General features: G+C 36.0%; 1 protein-coding gene across 2 annotated transcripts; it reads right to left on the reverse strand.

The window, feature by feature from the left end:
- Positions 1-987: 987 nt before the first annotated feature.
- On the reverse strand, positions 988-12530 carry LOC121426133 (cyclin N-terminal domain-containing protein 1-like). 2 transcript variants are annotated; one of them, XM_041622306.1, is made up of 8 exons: positions 12425-12530; positions 8447-8678; positions 7712-7787; positions 6653-6836; positions 6165-6327; positions 4497-4641; positions 2459-2555; positions 988-1153 (listed from the first exon to the last, which is right to left on the reverse strand). In XM_041622306.1, the coding sequence occupies exons 2-8, from the start codon at positions 8646-8648 to the stop codon at positions 1064-1066; spliced, it is 957 nt and encodes a 318-aa protein (XP_041478240.1). In that variant the 5' UTR covers positions 8649-8678; positions 12425-12530; the 3' UTR covers positions 988-1063. The 2 variants fall into 2 exon arrangements, with proteins under 2 accessions (XP_041478240.1, XP_041478248.1); XM_041622314.1 differs by lacking the exon at positions 12425-12530 and having other exon boundaries at positions 8447-9096.
- Between the last annotated feature and the right edge of the window lie 12062 nt (positions 12531-24592).

The raw sequence follows: 24592 nt of genomic DNA on the forward strand, positions 1-24592 counted from the left end.
AACTAAAATCAAAGTCTTCATTCCACTATAAAAATCAAAATGTTTATAACTAAATCTGATTAAAACTGATGCAAAACAAACTTAGATATAAACAACATCTAAGCAAACCAGAAAAGGCAAATTTTATCTACAACAATTTAGAATGTTAGACATCAAGTATTCTTTTATGCAATCAGAATAAGTAATAAGTAAACAATGAAGGTAAAACAAGTAGTGAAGTTCAAATACCATATCCTTATATTGTAGAGTTTCAACTAAATACTTGCCAATGATGCATACAACTTAAGTTCAATTATAATTATAATGAAAAACCACATCAGTATTACGAAAAATGAAACATCAATTTCAATTAAAATTACTCTAAAGTTAGGTATATCTTAACACTCATAAAACAGAATATGAGACACTGCTTGAACAAAAAGCTAGGAATTAAAGATATGATAGATGTTTCACATCTCTATAATTAGATGATACGTTCTGGGGAAGTTCAAATCTGAAAATAATTTTATTAGATTAAAGCAAATTATGGAGGCAGTGACCTATCAAGCAAATATCATTAAAATATATTATGATGTAATCATAGTTTTAGTTTTTTTTTCATCCAAGCATGAGCATGTATCAAAGATACACCATACAAATTACTGTTTTATTTTACCCACTATTAAAAAAGGAAAAATAATTCAAATAACGTTTTATCTTCACTTTCAAGCAAAGATTTCATTTATTATGTACCCTATGTATAATCAGTAACTAATATGATCAAATATATCTTTGATATAACCAAAGTTATTCACTATCAACAATGACAAGAAAAGAATATTGTGAAACATCACACATGTATTGAGAAATTAAAAATGGGAAAGTTTAAAGAAGTTAACAATTTGAATTTGACATATCACATATTAAAACAAGTACTCATTTTTGCTTTAGATTACATTCAAACTTCACTTAAAATTCTTTTTCATATTTCTACTACCATTTACTCTTATACTCAGGGGTTGCTTATGAGAAGATACTGCATAAATCTTACACAACAATTCAATGGAGCATTTCTTTAACACCTTCAGTGAAGTATAACAGAGATGATTGTAGAAGAAAAGTCAATGATGTCATCTACCGGGATGTGTGTTATCCTTGCTAGATGACTATTGATCTAAAATAGGTTTAAAATAAAAAAAATAATTTAAAGGCTGGATGTTTTGATGGGGGGGGGTTACCTATTTTTCTGAACTGAATTGCATGATATACATGTAATGATACTTGACAAATACCTTTCCTTTCGATGCTCTTTCTTTCCTCTTCTTTTTCTTCCTCTTTCATCTTCATTTCCCTCTACTTCACAAAATCATATAGACTGTCAACACCTGTACCCAACCCTCCCCACCCCGAGTGTTGCCCCTAGATAAATACATGCACACATGTGTTAATGCAAAACAGCATATGTGCTACTGTAACTTTTAAGATGGAAAGTTTTGAGAATTCAGAAAAAAAAGTAATTACTCGGCCAAACCAAAAAATTACTTCAATCACTTAATTCGTCCAAAGCAAGTTAAATGTAGGCTTGACTAAATATTGGTAAAGGCCTTGTCACACTGCCCAAGCGTTGTTGGAGCGGTCGTGGAGCGGAGAGAAAAAAAATCATCACCGCTCGCTACCGTTCACCATTTTCGATTTCGATTGTTTTTTTCGATTTTTTCCCCAATTTTATGAGCAAAATTCGACTCTCTCTCCCTACTGCTCCACGACCGCTCCAACAACGCTCGGGCGTGTGACCAGGCCTTTAAACTAGATCATAGCCAGTGCATAGTGTACTTGACTTTACACGGTGTTGAAGTACAAAAATTTCTTATCTCAATTAGCATGCTAAAACCGTACTCTAAAAAATATATTTGTAACGAATCATCAGTGTCAGAATCAGGGGAAGTCAATCAAGGCAACAAATATCAATTGTTAAAGGCAAAATCCCAGTCTCTCATTTAATTACTGTGCTCACATTGATGACAAATATAGTGCAATTAAGATGATTATGATTGCAAATGGCAAATTCTATTGCACAGGAGATTCCCATACAGTATAATTAACCAATTACACTGTGTATATGCACATAGCTGCTGAAAATATACAAGTATATGAATATATGTAATTATAACATAGTATTGTGTTTTTTTCTATAGTGTCATTATTAGTTATTTTTAATATCTTAATGTCTAATTTTAGTTTATATTGGTATATTCATTTATTCATTTGATTTATAATAGTTTTTAAACATTTTATTGGTATATCATAACAGTTTTTAATTGGTATATTATAATAGTTTTTAAATATTTTATTGGTATATTTATCTATCTGATTTATAATAGTTATTAATTTTAATCATTTTTTTTAGGGTTGAAGGTTATGCATACTTTGATTTTATTATTATCACATGCCTTTGGATTGATACGTATTATGTACCTACCATTTGTGTTGAATTCATATCAATGAAGTAAGAAGCAGCCCCTATATTGGCTGTTGCTAAAAGCATGCAATCGTTTTCAACTGGTGCAAATTTTGATCTGAAAGAGAAAAAAATAAATGATGACTACTAAGTGAGGGTCTATCTAGGACCATGTGACAAGATAACTTTTAATGTTGCAGTGATTTAATTTCAATTATGTACTCAATTGATCAGCAAATGATTCAAGTACTGTCAGAAACATGTTAGTTCATAACATGAGCGGCAGCACAGAGGATTGTTTTTTTGTTAGAGGACGCAACAATAGATGCCCCCTACAAAAGTCAATAATATAATCCTTTGAGCTGATGTCCATGGTCATAAGTAAATCCTTTCACTGTTTTCACCAATAGTTAAATTTACACTTCTGTATTTTTTTCTGCGATAAATCTGATTCAGAAAAGGACACTCTTATACTATCGATGGACGGCAGTCTAGATAGAGAGGGCAGCAAACATTAGCTATCAAAATACTCCATTGCAATAAACTGAATTCCAATCAATGTGACACACAGGTCTCCTTTACCCTTTTTACACAGGCTAAAATTTCCTGAACCCTGTACTATAGGTGGGGCTAAATGGCAATTTAGCCCCACCTATAGTACGGGGTTAAGCTTAGCCCACTTTTTTTACACAGCATTTTTGCAAAGTGGGCTAACCCCCCCTATAGTACGGGATTATTTGGCCCTGCAAAAAAAGCAGGGTTATCCCACCAATTGCGGTGCTAAGAGCAATAGTACGGGGTTAAGATCGCATGTGTAAAACGAAAGTGGGCTAAGCTTACCCCGTACTATAGGTGGGGCTAAATGGCAATTTGGCCCCACCTATAGTACGGGTTAAGGAAATTGTAGCGTGTGTAAAAGTGAACGAGTGAAGTACTTGTACTACGAATGATCGACAAAAACCACTAGTCCGGGGTTAGCGAGTTTCGTGTGTGAAAAGCAAGCATTCCTTATCCGGAGTTAGCAATAACAATTTGGCATGTGTGAAAAAGAAAGAAAATAGTACGGGGTTAAGGATAGTAATGGGTATATAAATATTTATTCTGCAATAAGGTCTTTGCGTACAAAGGTGGTGACTCTCCTTAATATGGAACCTGTATTTAATATCCCATCCAAGGGACAGAGGGTTTTCCCACTGTAACATAGCTTGCACCTACAAAACAGGGTTGGGCACATAACATTGGTGGTCTTTTTCGCATCTCTTGACAAATGTGTATCGTATAGGCACTCAAATGTCAGAACTGCATCTTTCCTGAAGGAATCCTGCAATTAGATTTTCATTACAAATCATCATCGCAGTCACCATAGACAAAACAATAGGGACTGCATGAAAGCTTCACTGAAAAGACATGTATCATCTTTACAGCAGGTTTTCTGCTTTAAAGACATGGCCCATGGCACACACTTTGACAAGTTGTCTTACAAATTTTTTTAAAAATTTCAACTATCAAATTCAGGCTTTCATATAACTATATATCTTTGTGTACTTTTCTCTCATTCAGAAGGAAAATATTTTTAGGAGAAAGCATGGCCCAGTCAATTGTAGTGCCTATTTCAGATATAAGATTGTACGATTTCAATGTCAGAGTGTTCATGTGTCATGCTCTTGCCGAAAGATCTCTCTCTCTAAAAAAAATATGCTATATTGTGTGTGTGTTGGGTGCCTCACTGCTGTATTCAATGCAGGTGAGATTTGAATACAGTGGAAAACGCATCAAAAGATGCAAATGTTGGTCAAATGAATTGGTCCGTTTAAAAGAGTAAGCAATTTATGCACATTTAATAGAAACAATACAGAAGTTCGGCCAATGTATTGCACCTGCTGGCCCCCAGCAAAACAAAAATACTACAACAATAAAAATGTTGTGTGAAAATTAAAGAAGATATTATATTTGTTAATATTGTTAATAGTATAGTAGTAGAAATTCTCCAATGATGATATTGCATGTATGGGCTTCATTCTAAAGGCTGAGAAGGGGATAATTGGGATGTGACCCTTACCTTGTTTGGGAATTGACTGGACTATCTCCGATAGCAAGCTGCAGTAACCTACTGTAGACAAGCTTCCTCTTGATATAGACAACATCAAGAATCTTCAGACATGTATCATGGAGAAGCTTGACAGGGGTATCAGGATCATTGTAACCTGCATGGTGTAAACGGAAAATAAATATTGAGAAAGGAGTTAGGGGACACATAGTATCAATCATTTTTTTCTCGGGGGATACTTTTCACAACTTACTACCTGAATACACAACATTGGATAAGCTTTAACATTGCAACAAATAGGGATTTTCCAGGGCTTTTTTAGTATTTCGGGGGGGGGGGGGGGGAATTGCCCCGAGCCCCTTTAAGGAGTAGTTATGGCGTTGTCACATTTCCCCGTAAACTCGAGGTGGTCGGAGGTGGTCGTGACTGGTCGCATCTGAACTTTGAACAGGTTCAAATCCAAACGCGATCAAATATGCTTTATTCACTCGCATCAGGTCGTACCATCGGTCGGGCGATCATCGTGCGAGTGTTGTACGTTGTTCAACGTTGTACGACTTGGTGCGAGAGGTGGCACAACTAAGTATAGTCGCATTTAGTCGACTGGAGGTCGTACAACACTTGCACATGTGCTAGAGACCTACAGAGACCAGTCTTGCGACTGGGTGCGATCATATAAGACTGTTGCAAGACCGATCGAAATTACGGCTTACAACATTCCACTACCGTTGCATTCGCATGTATGCGACCGTTCAGCCCCTTTCACAATTGACGTCCGATCAGTTTACGACCGCCTGCAACAGTTTTTTCTTGTTGTTGCACGATCGATCTCTTGGTGTCTTGCGAGCACTCGCAGTCGTTGTAGACGGTCGCACAAACTCGAGGTGGTCGTGACTGGTCACATCTGAACTTTGAACATGTTCAAAATCCAAACGCGATCAAATACGATCGATTCACTCGCATCAGGCCGTACCCGGGGTCGTACCATCGGTCGGGCGATCATCGTGCGAGTGTTGTACGTTGTTCAACATTGTACGAATTGGTGCGAGTGGTGGCACGACTAAGTAGTCGCATTTACTTGACTGGAGATCGTACAACACTTGAACATGTGCAAGCGAGCTACATGTACAGAGACCTGTCTTGCGACTGGGTGCGATAATAATATGGGCCATAAGACTGTTGCAAGACCGATCGCAACGGCTTACAACATTGCACTACCGTTTCATTCGCATGTATGCGACCGTTCCACTCGCAATCCCTCGTCCAACACTCGCATGTGATCGCACGAACACAATAAGAGCATATGCGACTTACTCGTGCAACGGGGTTTACTGGTTGTTTTTGTTGTACGACAGCTGTTGCAACTGTGAAAGCCTCTGTGCGATCTTATGAGATGACCAGCGATTGATGCCTGTTGCAGCCTGTCGTACGACCAAAAGGTCGCAAATGGTTGTATGTCAATTGTGAAAGGGGCTTAACAGACAACTTTATTCTGACTGTGTAATTTTCTATTTTGAGAATGTTTGATGTGAAATAATTTCAGAAAAACTATACTGTTTCAAACTTTGATAAAGTTTAAAGTTGCATCTATTGGGTATATTGATATACAGTAGGCCTTTAAGAATTAAAGAAGGGAATAGAGAATGAAATGATGAATGAATCAGAGAAAGTTAACTTTACCCATTATCTCAAGCAGAGTTTCAATATAACTCAAAGGACTTGACACATGAAGTTTATAGTCCAATGTCTTCATTACTAACAATTCTGAGGTCAAGACTTTGGATGTCTGATAGCGGTGGCCTTTGTCTTGTAATAGCTCAGCACAGCGACGACATGTAACAATCTGATGGAATAAAGACAGAGATATTTAAAATTAAGAGATAAAAAGGAATGTTACAGTGTCACCTAATATATCAGATATATAATGAATTTTTCATGTGTTCCTGAATCCAGAATTTTAAAGTTTCATTAAAAAAGGCAATAAAACAAAAAATTATCTGAAACCTTCTTTATAACATATCCTAAATAGATTCCCACAACCAACTTAAATGGGAAACATTTGATTACAAAATCATTTCACTGTTTGAAATCTTCATTGTATTATTTTCAAAGCTATCATTCATTTTTTTCTAGATTCTATAACGAATGTGAGTAGACAGTTGACTTACACTGTAGTGTGAACACAGTTTGGAAGCAATTTGAACACAGGACACCATGAAGGGTAGCAATTGTTTACAAAGTTTACGAAGGGTGTGCTTCCACTCATCCTGTAATGATATTTTGCGTCGTTTAGGTGCAATATGACTCTCTTTCACTTTCTCTTTGAGGTTAGGTATATGGGCTCTCATAAACCTGCAATAGAGTAAAATGGAATATTATTGTAACAAACCCAACAATTTCAATTTCTATCCATACTGATTACAATACTGGATGTAATTCTCTTGTTCTATTCTTTAATCTATTTATAAAGTTATTCAATTATACAGTATTAATTTCTTCATTCATCCATCCATTCATTCATTCATTTTTTCATTAATTCATCCATTCATTCATTTATCTGTTCATTCATTTTCTAGGTTGAATATAATCTAAATACCATTTGGAAAAAGAATATAATCATTATGCATGGTGGAAGAAATATATTTCAACGATGTCCTGCTGATGCTCTTTACAAAGAACATTGAAATACAGAGCACATAAATAATGCATTTTAAGATTCTTCTCTACTAAAGACAAGATGCAAATGAGCCAAAAGACACGCTGGCTTTTCTTCCATCATTGTAGAAGTTTAAGGCAGTGAGGATATATACAGGAGGGGAATTTCGAAGTCATTGCAAAATCTTTCTGACATAACCTATGTGGCATGTCAAGTTGAACTGCTTAACATATTGGAATGTCTCTAAGCACTAAAGAGATAATTACCCTTGTTATCTGATCCTAGCAGGGTTGGCATATAGCCACACACAATGTATGGACTTTCTCCAGTCCCAGGGGAGCATTCCTGGGCATACTACATTGGCTTTTGCATCCTACCAAGAACCCATCTAACATTTGGGAGGAGAGTGGCAAAGTTTGGACAGACGCCTTGCCAAAGGAAGCTAGGCCACAGTGGAATTCGAACGCACAACTCTCATAATACAAGGCGAGAGTCAGAACCACTACACCATGACGTTTCCTAATATTCAAACATATAACCCTCTGAAAAATTTTGAGAATATTTTATCTACCTGTCAAACAATTCAGCAGCAATATATCTGGTTTCTGGAGGTTGTTTCATCTGCTCACAAATGATGAATATGCATTCTGCAGATAAACATTTGAAAAAATAATAACTTTGATGTAATACAATTGATAATACCTGGGGGCAATTAATAAGGCAGCTTGTAAGATAAGCATGGTAAATAATATACAACCATTTTTTTATTGCTGTTGATTTAGTTCATCACAATTTATGACTTACTTAACTTACAAAATACTATGAAACATTCACATGTTTGTTTAGTTTTCCTTTGCATAGTACTAACATAAAAGCTCTTGAATTATTCACCTATGAAATAAATCCATATATACATTTTTATTCTTATCTGTATGTTTTACCATTAAGACAGAAATAAAATAAAATCAATACAAAAATGCCATTTTCTTTCAGCAAATCTTATTAACACTACTGCAAACTACTGGCATTGGCAGCGGAGCAGAAGATTATCTTTTGTGTTTGGGGGGGACGGCTATTGTTGCGTCCCCCCCCAAAAAAAAAGATAAACCTCTGCTCCGCCGCCTATGACTACTGGTACATATAAAACTAATACATCAGTGTTTCTGGTCAATGTATGACCAAGGGTGATAATTTTTTTTTTCTGGGGGGGGGGACTTAAATGTAAAACAAAGAAAAGATCCATACAATTTTATTGAAAATCACTCAATATCAAATGATAAAAGAAATTGAAATTTCTTTCTCTCACCAACTAGTGGGCCACATTTAAATAGGCCATATTCTGCTGAAGCTCTCCGTATTTGTCTATCATTGGCTGTTGCTTGTGTGAAAAGCAGCTCCTCTAAAAGATTCACTGATAAACAGCACCCTTTCATGTTGAACACTGGTTCTGGAGGGGTTCCAAATATCCTGGACGTATCCATTGTTCTACGACTTCGTCTGCTCATCATTCAAAACTCATTCTACTAAACTTCCTATCACTAAAAAGAAACATAACAACAAATATCTCAGCTAACAGGTCTACAGCTAGACTTACATTTAAGATTTTGATAATTTTCTGCTGATATCATTTGCTTGCCACCCCAAAACCAACAATTCTCTAAAACTGAAGTTTAAAATTTCTTTTGCTTGAAAAAAGCACATCCTTAACTTTCAAATTATGATAAACAATCTGTCAGAGTTGGTCAACAATTATCAACACAAGTACTTGATTGAATGTAGTATAAATTCACCGGGAGCTCAAAAAATAAAAAGAAAACAGGGTTTTAAGTTCAGGGTTCACAACCGTTCACTTGAGCTTTGGAGCATGAGATGCACGTTACAATCGTAGTGAAATTTCCAAGCATTCCAGCAAAGGTGATACATGTACGTAGGAAAAGAAAAGACTTGGAGTTCTTGTATTTCAGCTTCTAAGGCTTGATAATCAAGAATTACTCTTTCACATTTGCTAATTTGCTCACTTATAGTTACTCTTTGAAGACCAAATTATTTTTTTCTATTTAGACAGAGTAGGCCTAACATTAAACCAAAAGCTTGGTCTCTGTTCTGTTGTTGGCTGTTCCGCTGGCTCCTCTCACCAAATACAGAGACCGAAGTTCTAGCTCGATCTGTCTGTACAGGGACTCAATGGCCTTATGTTTATTTTATTAAGTTTGGATAAAACAGGGAAGTGAAGTTGCACGACAGCCGAAGTAAGTCACTATTTTTTCCCAATTTTATTTATTTTTTCCATTTTGGATGCATATCAGGCCAAAACGGATAACAATCTTTATTTTGGTACCGTACATTTCTTTTTCATATGAAATAAATTAAAGACAAAAATCGATGAGCCCCATCGGGGGAGGGGGATTTTGCATTGTTATCCCCCTAATGGCGGCTGCACGATAAATAGAGTCCGTGGCCGTGGAAATGGTAATTGGTATATGTGGTACCGGTAACAACAAATGTAACGCCCCCGCCCGGTAACAGTAACATTGCAGCAGCCCGAATAGACTGTGGGATGGACAAGGAAAATGTCTCTAGTTTTTCATTTCCGTGGGGCGGCAAATACAACCACGGTTCTTGGACATGATAATATGTAAATATTATGAGTGAATACATGCACAATGTTGCCATCGGTAAATTCTGCTCCTGACCTCAAAATTAAAATAATAATATGCAAAATCGTACCATTGACTCGACTGGAAATTCCGCCATTCACCCCGTGTGTTAAGGACTTCCGTGAACGCGCGCAAGCGTGCACAATGCATGTAACCTCATTCGCTTTTTATTTTTTTTTATTCGCTGTACATATACATGATATACGTAATATAGAGAATATACGATGGCGGATAAGATGCACAAGATGTCGTCGTCTTCGTCGTGTTTTGACAGCGAAAATGACGATTTATCACTAGCAAATATATGCTACATGCACGTCTTACCCAAGGAAAGAGGGCCAGTAAATTCCTTTAAAGTAAAGAGCTAGAACAAATTTAAGCCTTTGCTGCATTTGTTGATGTAGACTACCTGGGACTTCAGAATAAAAATAGCTATTCGTGCAGCAGAGAAGTTTGCGATTGACTTGCATGCAACCCGGCCCATCCCAGGGAGCATGCAGTGGCTTAACAGTGCAGGGGGGGGCAAGCTATCCCCCTGGCGGAGTTCACCGGGAACTTAAAGGGGAAAAAGAAAAGGGGGAGAATGAAAGGGAAAGGGGAAAAAGAGGAACTGGAAAAGGAAAGAAAGAAGAACAGATAGATTGTCATGAAAAGGTGATTTTATTTTTTTTTAAATAAGCATGCAAAATCATAAACAAAATCTTGTTTACCGTGGCGTACAGACCAAGAAAAAAAGGAAAAGGAAAGAGAGAAGGGCGAAAAATATGTTATCTTCTTTATTATGTCAAAATCTGAAATTGGATTTTTGTAATAAAAATGTATAATTTTTTGCTCACTCGCATTGTTTTTTTTACCCGATACACCATATCGCCCCTCAAAATGTTGCCTCATGACGCCATTGCCTGCCCCCCCCCCCTTTTGAGAAGCAAAATACTAAAATTTGTAATGTAAATATGCCATTAAAACAAAGGTGTGCCCCCTCTTTTGAAATTGAAGACCCTTTTTTTCGTGTACGAAATATACTTCATTTGTGAGTGAAAACCTTTATTTTTATTTTTTTTTGCTTGTCAATTGGTTGAAAAACTTTTTTTTTTTTTGGGGGGGGGGGCTGGTCGAAACTTTCCTCTGAAAAATTTGCCCCCTTTGGAAAATCATGGATCTGCCCCTGATAAGACCGGAGATTTTTTGCTCTTGCCCCTCCTGCCCAGCCCGACCAGCATTGCAGCGAGATCCGAATGGATCAAGCTAACGTTACAGATGTAACGCGTTACATCTTGCTCAGAGCCAGGTCAAACATCGTTCGTATCACCAGCATTCCAGCAATCAAGCTATCGAAGGTGAAAAAGATACAGAGGATGATTTTGAGATGGTGATCCTTGTTATAGCGATCTTTGTCCATGCCAAAATTGTTTCACTTTGTGCTTTTGCATTTCATTCTCTGCAAAAGTGAAGCAGTACAAGCTTTGATGATTTTTGTATAGGTCTAGATTTCTAAATCGAATCGATACATACTGTGACTCATGTCATGTCATGACTTACTTCAACGCTACATTTACAAGCCTATGAATAGAAGACGAAGTAAGTCATGAGTCACATTATTCATCGACTCAATTAAGAAATCTAGATGTAGACCTATACAAAAATCATCAAAGTTTGCACCGCTTTTGCAGAGAGTGAAATGCAAGAGCACAAAGTGAAAACAAATTACCTTCGATCGCTTGATTGCTCAATGCTGGTGATATACAAACGATGTTTGACCTGGCTCTGGGCAAGATGTAAACGCGGTAGGCCTACATCGAACATCTATATTTATTTTGATCCATTCGGATCTTGCTGAAATGCTGGTCGGACGTCGGGCTGGTCTCCCAGGGCCGGGCTGCATGCAAGTCAATCGCAAACTTCTCTGCTGCACGAATAATAGCTATTTTTATTCTGAAGTCCCAGGTAGTCTACATCAACGAATGCAGCAAAGGCTTAAATTTGTTCTAGCTCTTTACTTTAAAGGAATTTACTGGCCCTCTTTCCTTGGGTAAGACGTGCATGTAGCATATATTTGCTAGTGATAAATCGTCATTTTCGCTGTCAAAACACGACGAAGACGACGACATCTTATCCGTCATCGTACATTCTGTATTATAACGTATATCATGTACAGCGAATAAAAAAAATAAAACGCGAACGAGGTTACATGCATTGTGCACGCTTGCGCGCGTTCACGGAAGTCCTTAACACACGGGGTGAATGGCGGAATTTCCAGTCGAGTCAATGGTACGATTTTGCATATTATTATTTTAATTTTGAGGTCAGGAGCAAAATTTACCGATGGCAACATTGTGCATGTATTCACTCATAATATTTTACATATTATCATGTCCAAGAACCGTGGTTGTATTTGCCGCCCCACGGAAAGTCACAATTTTAACGACCATCCCACAGTCTAGAAGTGCGTACGTTTCCACTCCGTGACTGTGACAGGCCCGGGGCCGGGCGGCTAGGGCATCGGTAACTGACCGTAGCAGACTACCGCACTTGTGTTTGATTGCAAAAGTAATCACAGTACCAAAGATCCTGCAAGTGGTTCAAGACACAATGAAAATGAAATATAACTACAATTTTCATACACTCACCAAGAGTCGCTTCACTTGCACAAGAGACTTAAGGTTTCTTAAGTGTCTTCTTTTGAAATAATCCTAACTTAGTTCATGACATGTCGACATCTTCATGAGATACCGATTAAAATTAATTGATCCATGTCGCCCTCATCGATCCAAAAGATCAAGAGCAAGCGTTTCTGCGCAGGTATACGGTGCGTGGATTTATCCAATATGAGGCAGATCCATCCAGCTTTCGTTAATGGGGGAGGGGGGGGGGGGCGAAAACACTTCATCTCTTTTTTTTCTCCGACCCGCCATGTTTATTTTTGTTCGTTTCTTTGAAGGTGTAGTTCTAACGTTCACTTCTTAATATTTTTATCAAAAACCCCCAGAGCATGAATAGTCATGGAAATGTCACGTATTTTGTCCTGAAAATTGAACATCATCCTGGGCAATGTTTTAGATCCTGAACAAGATGTGTATTCAACTATATCATTACAAACATTTTCAATAAAAGTTCTGGCCTGATTAAAAAAGGACCTGTTAACAGAAGCGGATTTAGAGGGGGATTGGGGGTTGCAACCCCCTCAAAAAAAAAAAAAAAAAAAATCCGGGGACCATTTTTAAAATCTTATCTTTTTTTTAACTTGTAATTTTATTTTATTCTATTTCTATGTATTTATTTCATTTATTATTACTATTATTTCTTTTTGGGGGAGGGGGGGGGGTTGAGCGAACAAATGTCACAGAGTCCCTTGCCCCCCCCCATCAGCTTTTTTGAGGACACGGGCCACCGCCGAAGTGACAAGCTAGGCCAGCGTTGCCGATTCTCATCCCCAAAATCCCCACATAAAAAAAAAATTGGGGGATTGTTGAAGTCTTTGGGGATGAAAAATAAATATTTGGGAATGAAAATAATATTGAGTTTTATGAAAAACGAATTTGGGATTTTCTGTCAAAATTTGGCAGTATTAGGCTAACAGTGCTTATTCCAAGGTCCCCAATTCTTCGTATCTGTGTTGTTAACTGGCCTTACATTGCAGGAAAACGCAACTTAAATTTTACAAATTTTCATGGTGGTTAATATTTGGCAACGACGCCTCTATACCAAAAATAGTGGTGTTTGAGATACCAGAAAACGCCAATTTCACACACAGATTTTCAAAAAATTTCGCTACTGTGGGAGGGGGACACACCCTCCCCCCTCGCTCGCTCCGTTCGTTTGGACTCGGTCGCTACGCTCCTTCGCATACCACCCCAAACCCTACTTTATAAAAAGCTGGATCCGCCCCTGTGTTAATGAGTTTTTACATTTAGCCATAAAGTCGAAATATTTCAACAATCAGATAATGCAAGGGAAAAGCGCGAGCTGAAAAATTTTGAGATTCCGACCTAAAAATTGACATTCTAAACACTTTTTTGTAATCCTGAACAAGAAAGGTATATAAAAAACAACGCGCGAGCGAAAAAAAATAAGATTTTGCTTTGAAAGCGGGACACTCTGTTCATGTTTTGTAAGTCATAAAAAGAATGTGTATTTGGGTATTTTCCTATATTGTTAATGCGCGAGCTGAAAATATTTGACGTTCCGATCAGAAAGGGGTCAGCAATAATTCAAGCTCTGGGTAGGAAAACTTAGAAATAGATATCGTTCGAACTAAGTAAATATTGAGAGCGCGAAGCGCAAGCTGATTATTATTTTCACCTTTTAGGACACTTTGTCATCACATGAAAATTGTGGCTTCCTATTCCTCTTCCTATATAGCGTGAGAAAAACCTGTCATATTTCTTTCTGAAAAAGAGACAATTTGATTATTAGGAATTCATGAAAATGTTATTATCTTACTCATTAATCTAATAAGCCTAATGAGAGCGCGAAATTTGTTGATATTAGGGTCCTATCGTCTGAAAACTGGACATTTCAAGCACATTCGGAATAATGGATAGGATGCATGGGTTAATATCTTTTGACAGTTAATGCGAGCGCAAATTGCGAGCCAAACTGTTGACAAACTGTCATAAACATGGGATTTTAAGTAGTTTGTTGAAGAATTACTAGAGGTATACATTACTCACCAATCAAAATGTTGGCTCCATGCATAGCTCTACGGCTCAATGCCAGCGATCGAAATTCTTGTCTGCTGCCATCTTGCATGCAGTTTTATCACTTATTGATCACTTTCACCAGTATTACCGACAGACAGAAAAACCAACTTGAAACCAATTTGATAACACTTTTATCATCACTTTCATTAATTTGATGAGGCTTGGATATTTGATGAATTAATGAGTTAAATAAATTCAAGGAGTAACCAATAAAAATAATAACAAAATCTGGCACTTAATATCTGATTTTCAACGAGAAAGTTACATATTCAGAAAATCCATGTTTTTGCCATAATGAATAAAAAGGAATAATAATTATAGCCTATTTTGTATAAAACAATCTTTATAATTTGATATTTTTATACAACAAACGAAGATGTTTTCATTGAAAGTCTTCCTGCAATTTCAGAAAACAAGGTGATTTCTTTTTCACTCTGTTGTGAATTCGCCCCCCCCCCCATGATCAATCATGTTTGCATTCAGTCTTTTTGTCAACTGTATACAGTGTATTCGCCACTGGTTATCCTAATGATAATGTTATTATATTCAAACCATTCTCTCAAAATATAATTGATTACTGTGTAATAAATAGGACATAAACCTCTTGATGGATGCTGGTAGTGGGAGTGGTCATCATAATCCTGAGCTGATTTTTTTGGGCAACCCAACATTATTATTTACCATTTTGTTAACAGTGACGGTCTGAATTACGATTTTTTTTTCGATGACTTTTTATTTGTGACATAAACCCTGAATTACAGTTTGGCTGAACTTAAATGTTAATATGCGAGCGAGAGAGCAAATTTTCAATAGTTGGAAGACTGGATGGTGATCAAAATCGTGTTTCTTTTTCACTGACAAAAATAAGAAAAAGATTAAACAGTACAGTCAAAAAAGTATAAAATAATTTACATCATTACTGGTGATGAGAATGAATGAAAAAATGTTATATATAATTTCACGAATTTTACGAAAATAAAAATAAAATAAAAAGATCATAACATCGAGAGTATGTCAATAAGCCTCGAGGGAGTGAGGCGAGCAAGCATAGTTTTTACCCTTTTTTATTCAAATCATAAAAAGATGACTCATAAGCGATTTAAAAAAAATTTGACAGAATATTTAAAAGAGTATATTGTACTTTAATGGTTTCCCTTTTTCCTTGTTTTTTTAGAGGGTTGTCAGTTTACCCCCCCATACCCCCCCCCCTAACCCCGTCAATCAGTAAACTGTTATAAGTTCTCACATTTAAATATCTTTGAAGTGTGGGTAGGATTATCCACTCTTAAAAAAGCTCCCACTAAAAAAGCGCAGGGCGATAGCAAAAGCAACCCCCCCCCAATTCGGTCGGTGATTAAAGGGTGTATTGATTGGTTTTGATCAAAGTTATAACCATAAAAAATCCTTGGAATATTACAATGATAAAATGACTCAATCATCTAAAAGAAACAACTTCAAATGTTTCTCAATATTGAACACAATATTTTATTCATTTTATTCAAATTTCATTTATTGTTAATTCAAATTTATTAATCAATTTCAAATTTAAAAATTCACATTTAGATCAATTTCATAAAAAAATATCTATATTTGTACATTTTGTAATAATAAAATATTTCAAAATAATATATTAGATATTTATCATTAGGATTGATATTCACTACCCATTGCTATTGTCAAATAAGATAGTCTTGTGTAAATAAGATTTGCCAACAGTACATCAAGTGTATATATGTATATAAGAGGTGTAAGAAAAACGTGTAATGTTCTGAAGTGATTAATATATGATATATGTGCTGTATGTATTACATAATACTTGATATTAATGATATAAAGAGATTAAACATTAGATGTTTTAATATGTAGATTTTTAACAATGTTTGTCACTAATAATGTAATTTAAAATTGTGAAAAATTTGAAATTTTTTTTGTGGAGTTTTGGGTGTTATTATGGATTATTGGTAAAACAAGATTTTGTGACCTTCAAACATGCCTACATAGATTATTTTTTAACAATAATGAATAAGAAAAAAACGGGGTATTTTAACATCGAGTTATTTTCCAAATTAATGAACACGATTTATTCCTTCACACTATGCTTTCATTTGGATATCGTCCCTACATAGTTAAACCGACCATATTGATGGTCATTTATCAACACATCGAAAATATCAGTTTTCAAATAAGAACATAAATACTACTGGCAGATTGATATTATTATTATTATTATTTCTTTTGGCGTCACCTGTGCCTGGGAGGCGAAAAGCGAACTGAATCACTATGACCCGCAGGTCTCTCCTCCCGATATAACTGATTGGGGGGAATGCAGGTGGACCACTACACCGGGTTACCCCCTACTCTTATACGAATAGTGCAGTGGGTTCTTAACGTGCAAATATAAGGTGGTGACTCTCCTCTACACGGGGATATCTGATATAGCTGATCATTTACCGTTTTTTATGATGAGATAATGATAAATAAAAAAGACATTTAAATCGATAAAGTATAAACAAAAGTCACCTAATAATATTATTACTGAGTCTGATAAAAGTGATCTAAGTGTTTAGGAATGGCTGGATTTATTTATAAGACTATAACTCATTATTGCATACCCAAATTTTACAAAAAGTTGCATACATAATTATTACAAGAAAGTTTTTCATCTGTTATCATCTAACGAAAAGGAATAATGAAAAGGATTACTAAAGCAATTCTACGATCCCGTCATACATACCAGAAATAAACTATTACAAAGCATTTGTGAAGAACCCTTTTTAAAAAATATATAAAAGTTAAAGAAATAGACTAACTAAAGTAATACGAGCTGTTTACAAGATTTGTTTTTATCATTCCGGGAAGCTTAACAGAGATCACCATTGGCAATACAGTCAAAATATTACCCGAATATAATTTCATAGTTCGTGATGTTGCAATGTCACAAGTAATTCAGAAGATGTAGCTATATACCTTTCATTCCCTTTTTTGTTGTTCACACAGAACCCTCTTTGGCAAACAAACTTCACTGACCAAATCAATTTTGGGGGGTGAAATATATTCCCGCACCCATTTATTTTTCTTTATCCTTCAACTGAACAAAATTAATGTTCAGGAACTAATAGAAATAACAAAAGCTCTCCAATCAAGCAAACCACAGTGGTATGATTTAATCAATATTTTTCTTATTTATTTTTAGAAAGATCATACATTATATCATCTTTCCTTTGTGTCGTATTTTGAACCTGTCAATCTTCTGTATTTTTGTCCCGATTCTCTAAAAAATAAATTTCAACAAAGACAATCCGCATGAAATATCCCGGCATACATGGCATATTTCTATTCTTCCTAGCAGATAGCCAAAATATTATAGAAAAGATTATTTACAACAGACTTCATATAGTTCCTCTTTACTTTTTCGTTTCAAAATTCAAATCAATATGGATTAAGGAAAGGACATTCAACCGACTATGCTTTAATATACAATTCACGATAAATTTCCATATGCAATGGCAAACAAAGAACGTAATAAAGAGTATTCATGGACTTACACAAAGTCTTTGCTACTCTTGAACACCAGATTTTACTTTAAAGCCTAAAAAATTTGGAGTTCGAGCAATAGCACTATCATGGTTTGAAGGTTATTTGTCTATTATAGATAGCAATATGTAATTTACAATAATATTTCTCCTTTTCAGTTTTTCAGTCAATAAATGCAGAGTTCCACAACGACCAAACCTATAGAGGGCCTTTGTTTTTCCTAATTCATACTAATGATTTTACTACTGAACCGCCAAATAGTACTAACTGTTCATGAAAACAGGTTACCTAACAAACCTTGCTATAACTATACTGTTAAGATTTATTTTTGGCACCTCCTTTGAAAATGTTTAGAATGTTCTTTACATCATTATGTGCCCAGTTTTATGTCATTATCATAGTCTAAACATTATTTCACCTCTCATCAATACTACTGTGTTTGTTGTATATCTTTATCGTTTATCAAGTGTTATTTTGTATGTCCCTTTAATAATGAACCCCTCCCACTCTTACATTTTCGATGACCCAACACCGTCAAAGTATGCAACAGCTGTACAGCTTGTTATCATTTTTCATTTCTATCGAGCTCTCTTCTATTCAGCATCACAAACCTGCATTCTGCCACCGGGGCGTGCAAAATTGGCGCCTTCGCTGTGATCCCAAGAAATGGCAACCAGTCTCTAAACGTATTTACGCGAGGGTAGCAACTTCTCGGCGGGGAATTACAAACGCTTGCGGAGGGAGTCGGGTACATTGAAAAAGAGATTCCGTTTGAGTGACTGAGTCAGGCTCGCTCGAGTGGAGTACCTTGCTTGGTAAATGCATTTAGCAATCGGAGCGTGCTGGATTCCGTGTCTGCGATCGTCGCTCGACCGCTTTTGCGTTAGGATCTTCAGCTTGAATTCCACAAATGGATTGTTTTTCTCCGTGTTTGGAAGCAGCAAGTTCTTATTTTGAGCAAGTCTAAGTTGCCTTCGACCTTAATGATTCCCAGGATTTTCATTTTTTTTTAAATATTCCGTTCGTGCACTAAATTTGGATGTATTCAAAAGTGACCATGGATTGTAAACAACTCTGATTCCCTCTTTGGATTATAATTCGGATATCATTATAAGAGGTATGTGTGGTAGAACCAACAGTCGCATCAAGTTAATCTACATAATTGATATTTGAAATAGAAAACTGATTCTATTGAATAAACAATCAAATACTCATTTTCATTGACATTGTGTACCAATCGCTATGTACCCATGGTTTTAATGATTTATTTTTTTCTTTTCGAGCTTCGACTCACGTCTACAGTAGATTGGCCATGAAACAAATATATTCCAATCCTTGGCTACCCTACTATAGGCTTATTTGACAGTGCGTGTAAAATGGCAACCAAGATTTAAAACATCGATTTAAAAAAAATCTAAATCTTAATTTACCTGATTACGTATTAATGAACTTCTTCGGATTTTTAATGGTACTTTGCTTGCATACGTTATCGTGATTGCTATAGGCACGGTCGAATATTGATATCAATATTATAGACTATTATAGAACCTATCACTGATGATGCCATGGTCAACTGGTTTCTACTTTATTGGATAAATGATATTATCCCTAAAGGCTTTGTTATTGGCGGCTCCAGGGAGGGGGACGCAAGGCTCACCACCACAACCACCACCACCACCATAACACCACACCACCACCACCACCACCATAACACCACCCCACCACCACCATAACACCACACCAAACCACCACAACCACCACCACCACCATAACACAACACCACACCACCACAACCACCACCATAACACCACACCACACGACCACCACCACCACCACTGCTACTACTACTACTATATATTTCATCAACAACTACTACCTTGACTACATTGACTATGGTACAACTCGCTCTGCAAACATTTTATGTTGCTACGTAAGAAGCCTGTCTCGATTTCGCCAAACTTGGTCCTTCTTATTATATTTTTTTCATCGATTAGTCTCTATAGCTGATAATTTGGTTATTTCATAATTTTTAAATATAAATTTTTTTTGGGTGGACATGCAAACTTTCAAAATTATATTTCAAAATTATAGTTTTGCTACTGCTTATACAACTGTAACAGCTTCTTCTACTACTTCTCCTACACTACTACTACTACTACTACTACTACTACTACTACTACTACTACTACTACTACTACTACTACTACTACTACTACTACTACTACACTACTACTACTACTACTACTACTACTACTACTACTACTACTACTACTACTACTACTACTACTACTGCTGTTGCTGCTATACTACACTGTTCAAAATGTTTGGCAACATACTGTCCACACAAATGATTTAAATTTATCCAATTCTGGACTACACATTGCTTGAAAACTACCCAGATTTGGATATATTGTTGTATGGACGGTATATTGCCCAACAATTTAAGAGTGTACTAATATTACTACTACTACTACTACTACTACTACTACTACTACTACTACTACTACTACTACTACTACTACCACCACCACCACCACCCTACTACCACTACTACTACTACTATACCACCACCACCACCACCACCACTGCTGCTACTACTATACTACTACCACCACCACCACTACTACTACTACTACTACTACTACTACCGCCACCACCACCACCACCGCTGCTGCTACTACTACTACCACCACCACCACCACCGCTGTTGCTTCTACTATAATATATACCAGAGCTTGAGTTATAACATTTATTAGTATCATGCTAAAGACTTAAAGTCTCACGAAATCTTTGTGACACTGCATGTATCCTGAATATTGATAAACAAAATTACAGATCATACTCCATCGTAGTGCCATGCTTAGGCGTTATTTTATACGATGCATTTTCAAATTCATTTAAATGAATGAAAAAAAGTCACCTTAAATATGGCGCCAGGGGATAAGGCCTGGATACTGTTGACCATGTTTTTTGTATCAACATTTATTCGAAATGTCATTATAACTTTGAAAGTATATGAATCTAGTTCATGAAACTATATGACATAAAGAGTAATCAAGTACCACTGTCAGATTTTCTTGCATGACTTTTAGGTCACACGATCGAGGTCATAGGTCATTTAGGGTCAATGAACTTCGATCATTTTTGCTATCATTGAATTCTTAGCCAAGATTAAGTTTTTTAGATTGTATTTTAACTTTTAAGGTAAATGGGTCCATCGAATGGAACTTGGACATAGGGTAATCAAGTAGCAGTGATCGTTTTGTACAAGGATCAGGTCACACGATTAAGGTCAAAGGTCATTTAGGGTCACTTCTTTTCATCATATGAATTGTGTTTTTGTGAATAATTATACATCTTATTTGTTTTCAAAGTCATCACTGCTGCCATATTGAATCACATAATACAGGCGAGACTGCCAGAGCCGTTCCACTTGTTAAGGGATATCTGACATGCATGATTCGATTATTTTACCTTTTCATTCGATATAATGTGACGCAGGGTCGTGTGTGCATGCATCAAATTCAAATAGAAAAAAAACATGTACTAAACCCCAAAGAATAATCATGCATATAGTACCTGTGTCGATCTTTGCGCCTTGGTATTACGTAACCCTTTCGTCTTCTCCACTCATGGGGTATTGTTATGACGGTAAATAAGACAAATTAGTACATGAAATAGGCTTATTAGAATGCGAAAATAATTGACTCAACGTCACCTTCGATCATTGTCATCACAATGTGTGTTTGATTATGGTGGTTCAGGGCTAAGATTGTAAAATTGCATTAAAAAACACACACACACTCACAATCATACAAGAACATGTTCTGTGATAACTCGTGGTATTCATGGTATGCCTTTGTACCGCCCATGGTTTCATTTTCAGCTTTAGACCCCCTCTCTTTATGTTTCTCTTTCATTATTTTCGTGAATAAAACCATTATTTTTTTCTGAGAAAATAATTTTGAATAAGTTTTTTTTTTAATAATTCAATTTTTTTTATGTCATTTCCACTCAAATATTACCAAGAAATATAAATGAGATATACATGCATATTAACATACTGGCATTTTGATAGCGTATGGAAATGAGGGGAGTCCACTATAAGAGCAATGCTTGTAAAGTGTGCATGGATCCACCTATTACCTGATATATTCATCTATTATCCAGTATGTAGAACACCACTTATTCTGTATGGTTTGATTACTGTTTATGAACCATATTCTCATTTTAAAAAAAGGGCAGAACTTTATAAGTAGATAGGATGGATATTAAACTAGACCAACACATGGAAACGGTCATAATAACCACATTAATTCGTAAACCAAGTTAACCTATGATGGTGTTAAACTGTATGATAATTAGACCATCTGCTCTGAGACCGAGTACATACAAACCAAGTGCATGGGCCTGTATTATTTTCAGGGGCGCTGCCAGAATAATTTGATAAGGGGAATGAGGATGAAGGATCTAAAATAATACAATGTTCATTAGCAATCAAATATATTTACGACCAAGTCTTCAATTTTCACTGATCTCCTTTCTTCACTTTTCCTATCTTTTATACCTGTTTGTCTAATTTCTACGCGTCTACGTCATAACAGTTTGATTTATTTGGGACTTCTGCCCCCTCCCATGCGGCGCAGCCCCTGATTATATGTCAAATCAAACATTCATCAACATCCGTGTGTCAACAATACGCTCCCTTTTCAACGTTTTTATTTTTATTGGTTTCAAGTTACTTGCACGCACTCTTGTTCGCACCAAATAGGAAACAAAAGGTGTAACTGGATTATTTTCAGAGATTGAGATATATAGGCCTATGCTGGTACTATCTAAGTTATGTGATAATATATAAATTACATCTCTGATTTCATTTTTGAAGATGATTTGTGATATTGTGGCGAGGTCTTTGACTGTATGCAATATACCTAAAGGTAATGATTTTTCATTACGGACAAAGCAGTATCATAAAAAAACAAGGTATCTATGAACAACTATAGGCCTACATGCAATAACTATAGACACTATTATACGGTACTCCTTAAGGGGAATCCAACCTTGGCCATAAAATTGTGTTGAGAAGGAGAAAAATAAATTAAACAGATGGTGAAAGTTTTGAAAGAAAATCGGACAAGTAATATGGGAAGTTATAGTTGCTATCAAAATTGAGATCACTAATACTATGTAGATTTCAAATTGGCAATGAGTAAGTAAATTATGACAAGGGCAAGGACAACTTTTCCCTTAGGCCATGTACTTTATTATCAGGGATTTGTGGTTTTCTCCTAAGTACCCATTCCCCTGGGGCAGTAATCTAAATATAACCCAGGGAGTAAATTGTTTTATGTCCTCATGAAAGAAAAATATAATTTGAAATAAAACTTTTGGGAAAAATGACATTTTAGCCATAATGTGTATTGGAGTACATGAAAGAGTAGTCCTTGCCTTACATCACTATCACATCCCATATGCGGCCAATTTGAAGTCTCCATGGGTATAGTGATTACCAATATTTACAACTTTTAAAAATTCATAACTTTCTTGTTGTTTGTCCAATATTGTTCAAACTTTCAACAATCAACTTGTCTGATTTTTCTTTTCCTTATAAAAACAAGTTTTTATTTGGGTTGGATTCCCCTTTAATATGTTGTGTTTAGTGAAAGTTTGAATGAAAATCAGACAAACAATAAGGAAGTTATGGCTGTTTTAGAATTGGGATTCCTTCAGAATAGATTTCGAATTGGCAACTGGATGATTAAATAATGACAAATTCACCTTCCCTTGTAATCTAAATGTACATTGTAGCATAGACTTTACATGTATATTGTTTTATGTCCATGAAAAGAAACTATAATTTGAAGTGAAACTTTTGAAAAAAATGTCATGTTAGCCATTTTATTTATTGGAGTACATGGAGAGTAGTCCGTGCCTATATCACTATGGCAATCACATTAATTTTGTGGCCAATCGAAAGTAACTATGCGTATAGTGATTACCAATATTCACACATTTGAAAATTCATAACTTTCTTACTGTTTGTTCCCGAGATTGTTCAATCTTTCACCTATTAACTTGTCTGATTTTACGTTTCTTTCTAAAAGGAAGTTTTTATTTGGTCTGGATTCCCTTTGATGTTTTCTAGGATATATCTAGGCAAACATAGTTCTTGGTTCTGGGATGGTCTGGACAAGAATATGAAGTCTTCAACTTCTCGGGGAGGGGGGGGGGGGGGGGGTGGCAGGGATAGGTCCCTTGCATGGATTGTGACTCGTCCATGTTTTACATTTTGAATATTAGATAAGGGGATGTTTTCATCGTTATCCCTTGGTGAATTCTGATAGAGTTAGGACAGGGTGACCAGACGTCCCGTATTTCCGGGATTGTCCGTCTTTGCTTCTTTGTCCCGCGTCCCGACAAACCCTTCCGGGGACGCATATTTTGTCCCGTATTTCAGAATATTGAACAAAATGTATTAAAAGTGACGAAATTTTCATCAAAATAACAACAGATGACGAAGCAGAGACAACAATAAAATCGATTTGCAGTTCTACGGTGATT

The sequence above is a fragment of the Lytechinus variegatus genome, chromosome 1, assembly GCF_018143015.1.
Source record: "Lytechinus variegatus isolate NC3 chromosome 1, Lvar_3.0, whole genome shotgun sequence".
In the NCBI taxonomy this organism is placed as follows: Eukaryota; Metazoa; Echinodermata; class Echinoidea; order Temnopleuroida; family Toxopneustidae; genus Lytechinus; species Lytechinus variegatus.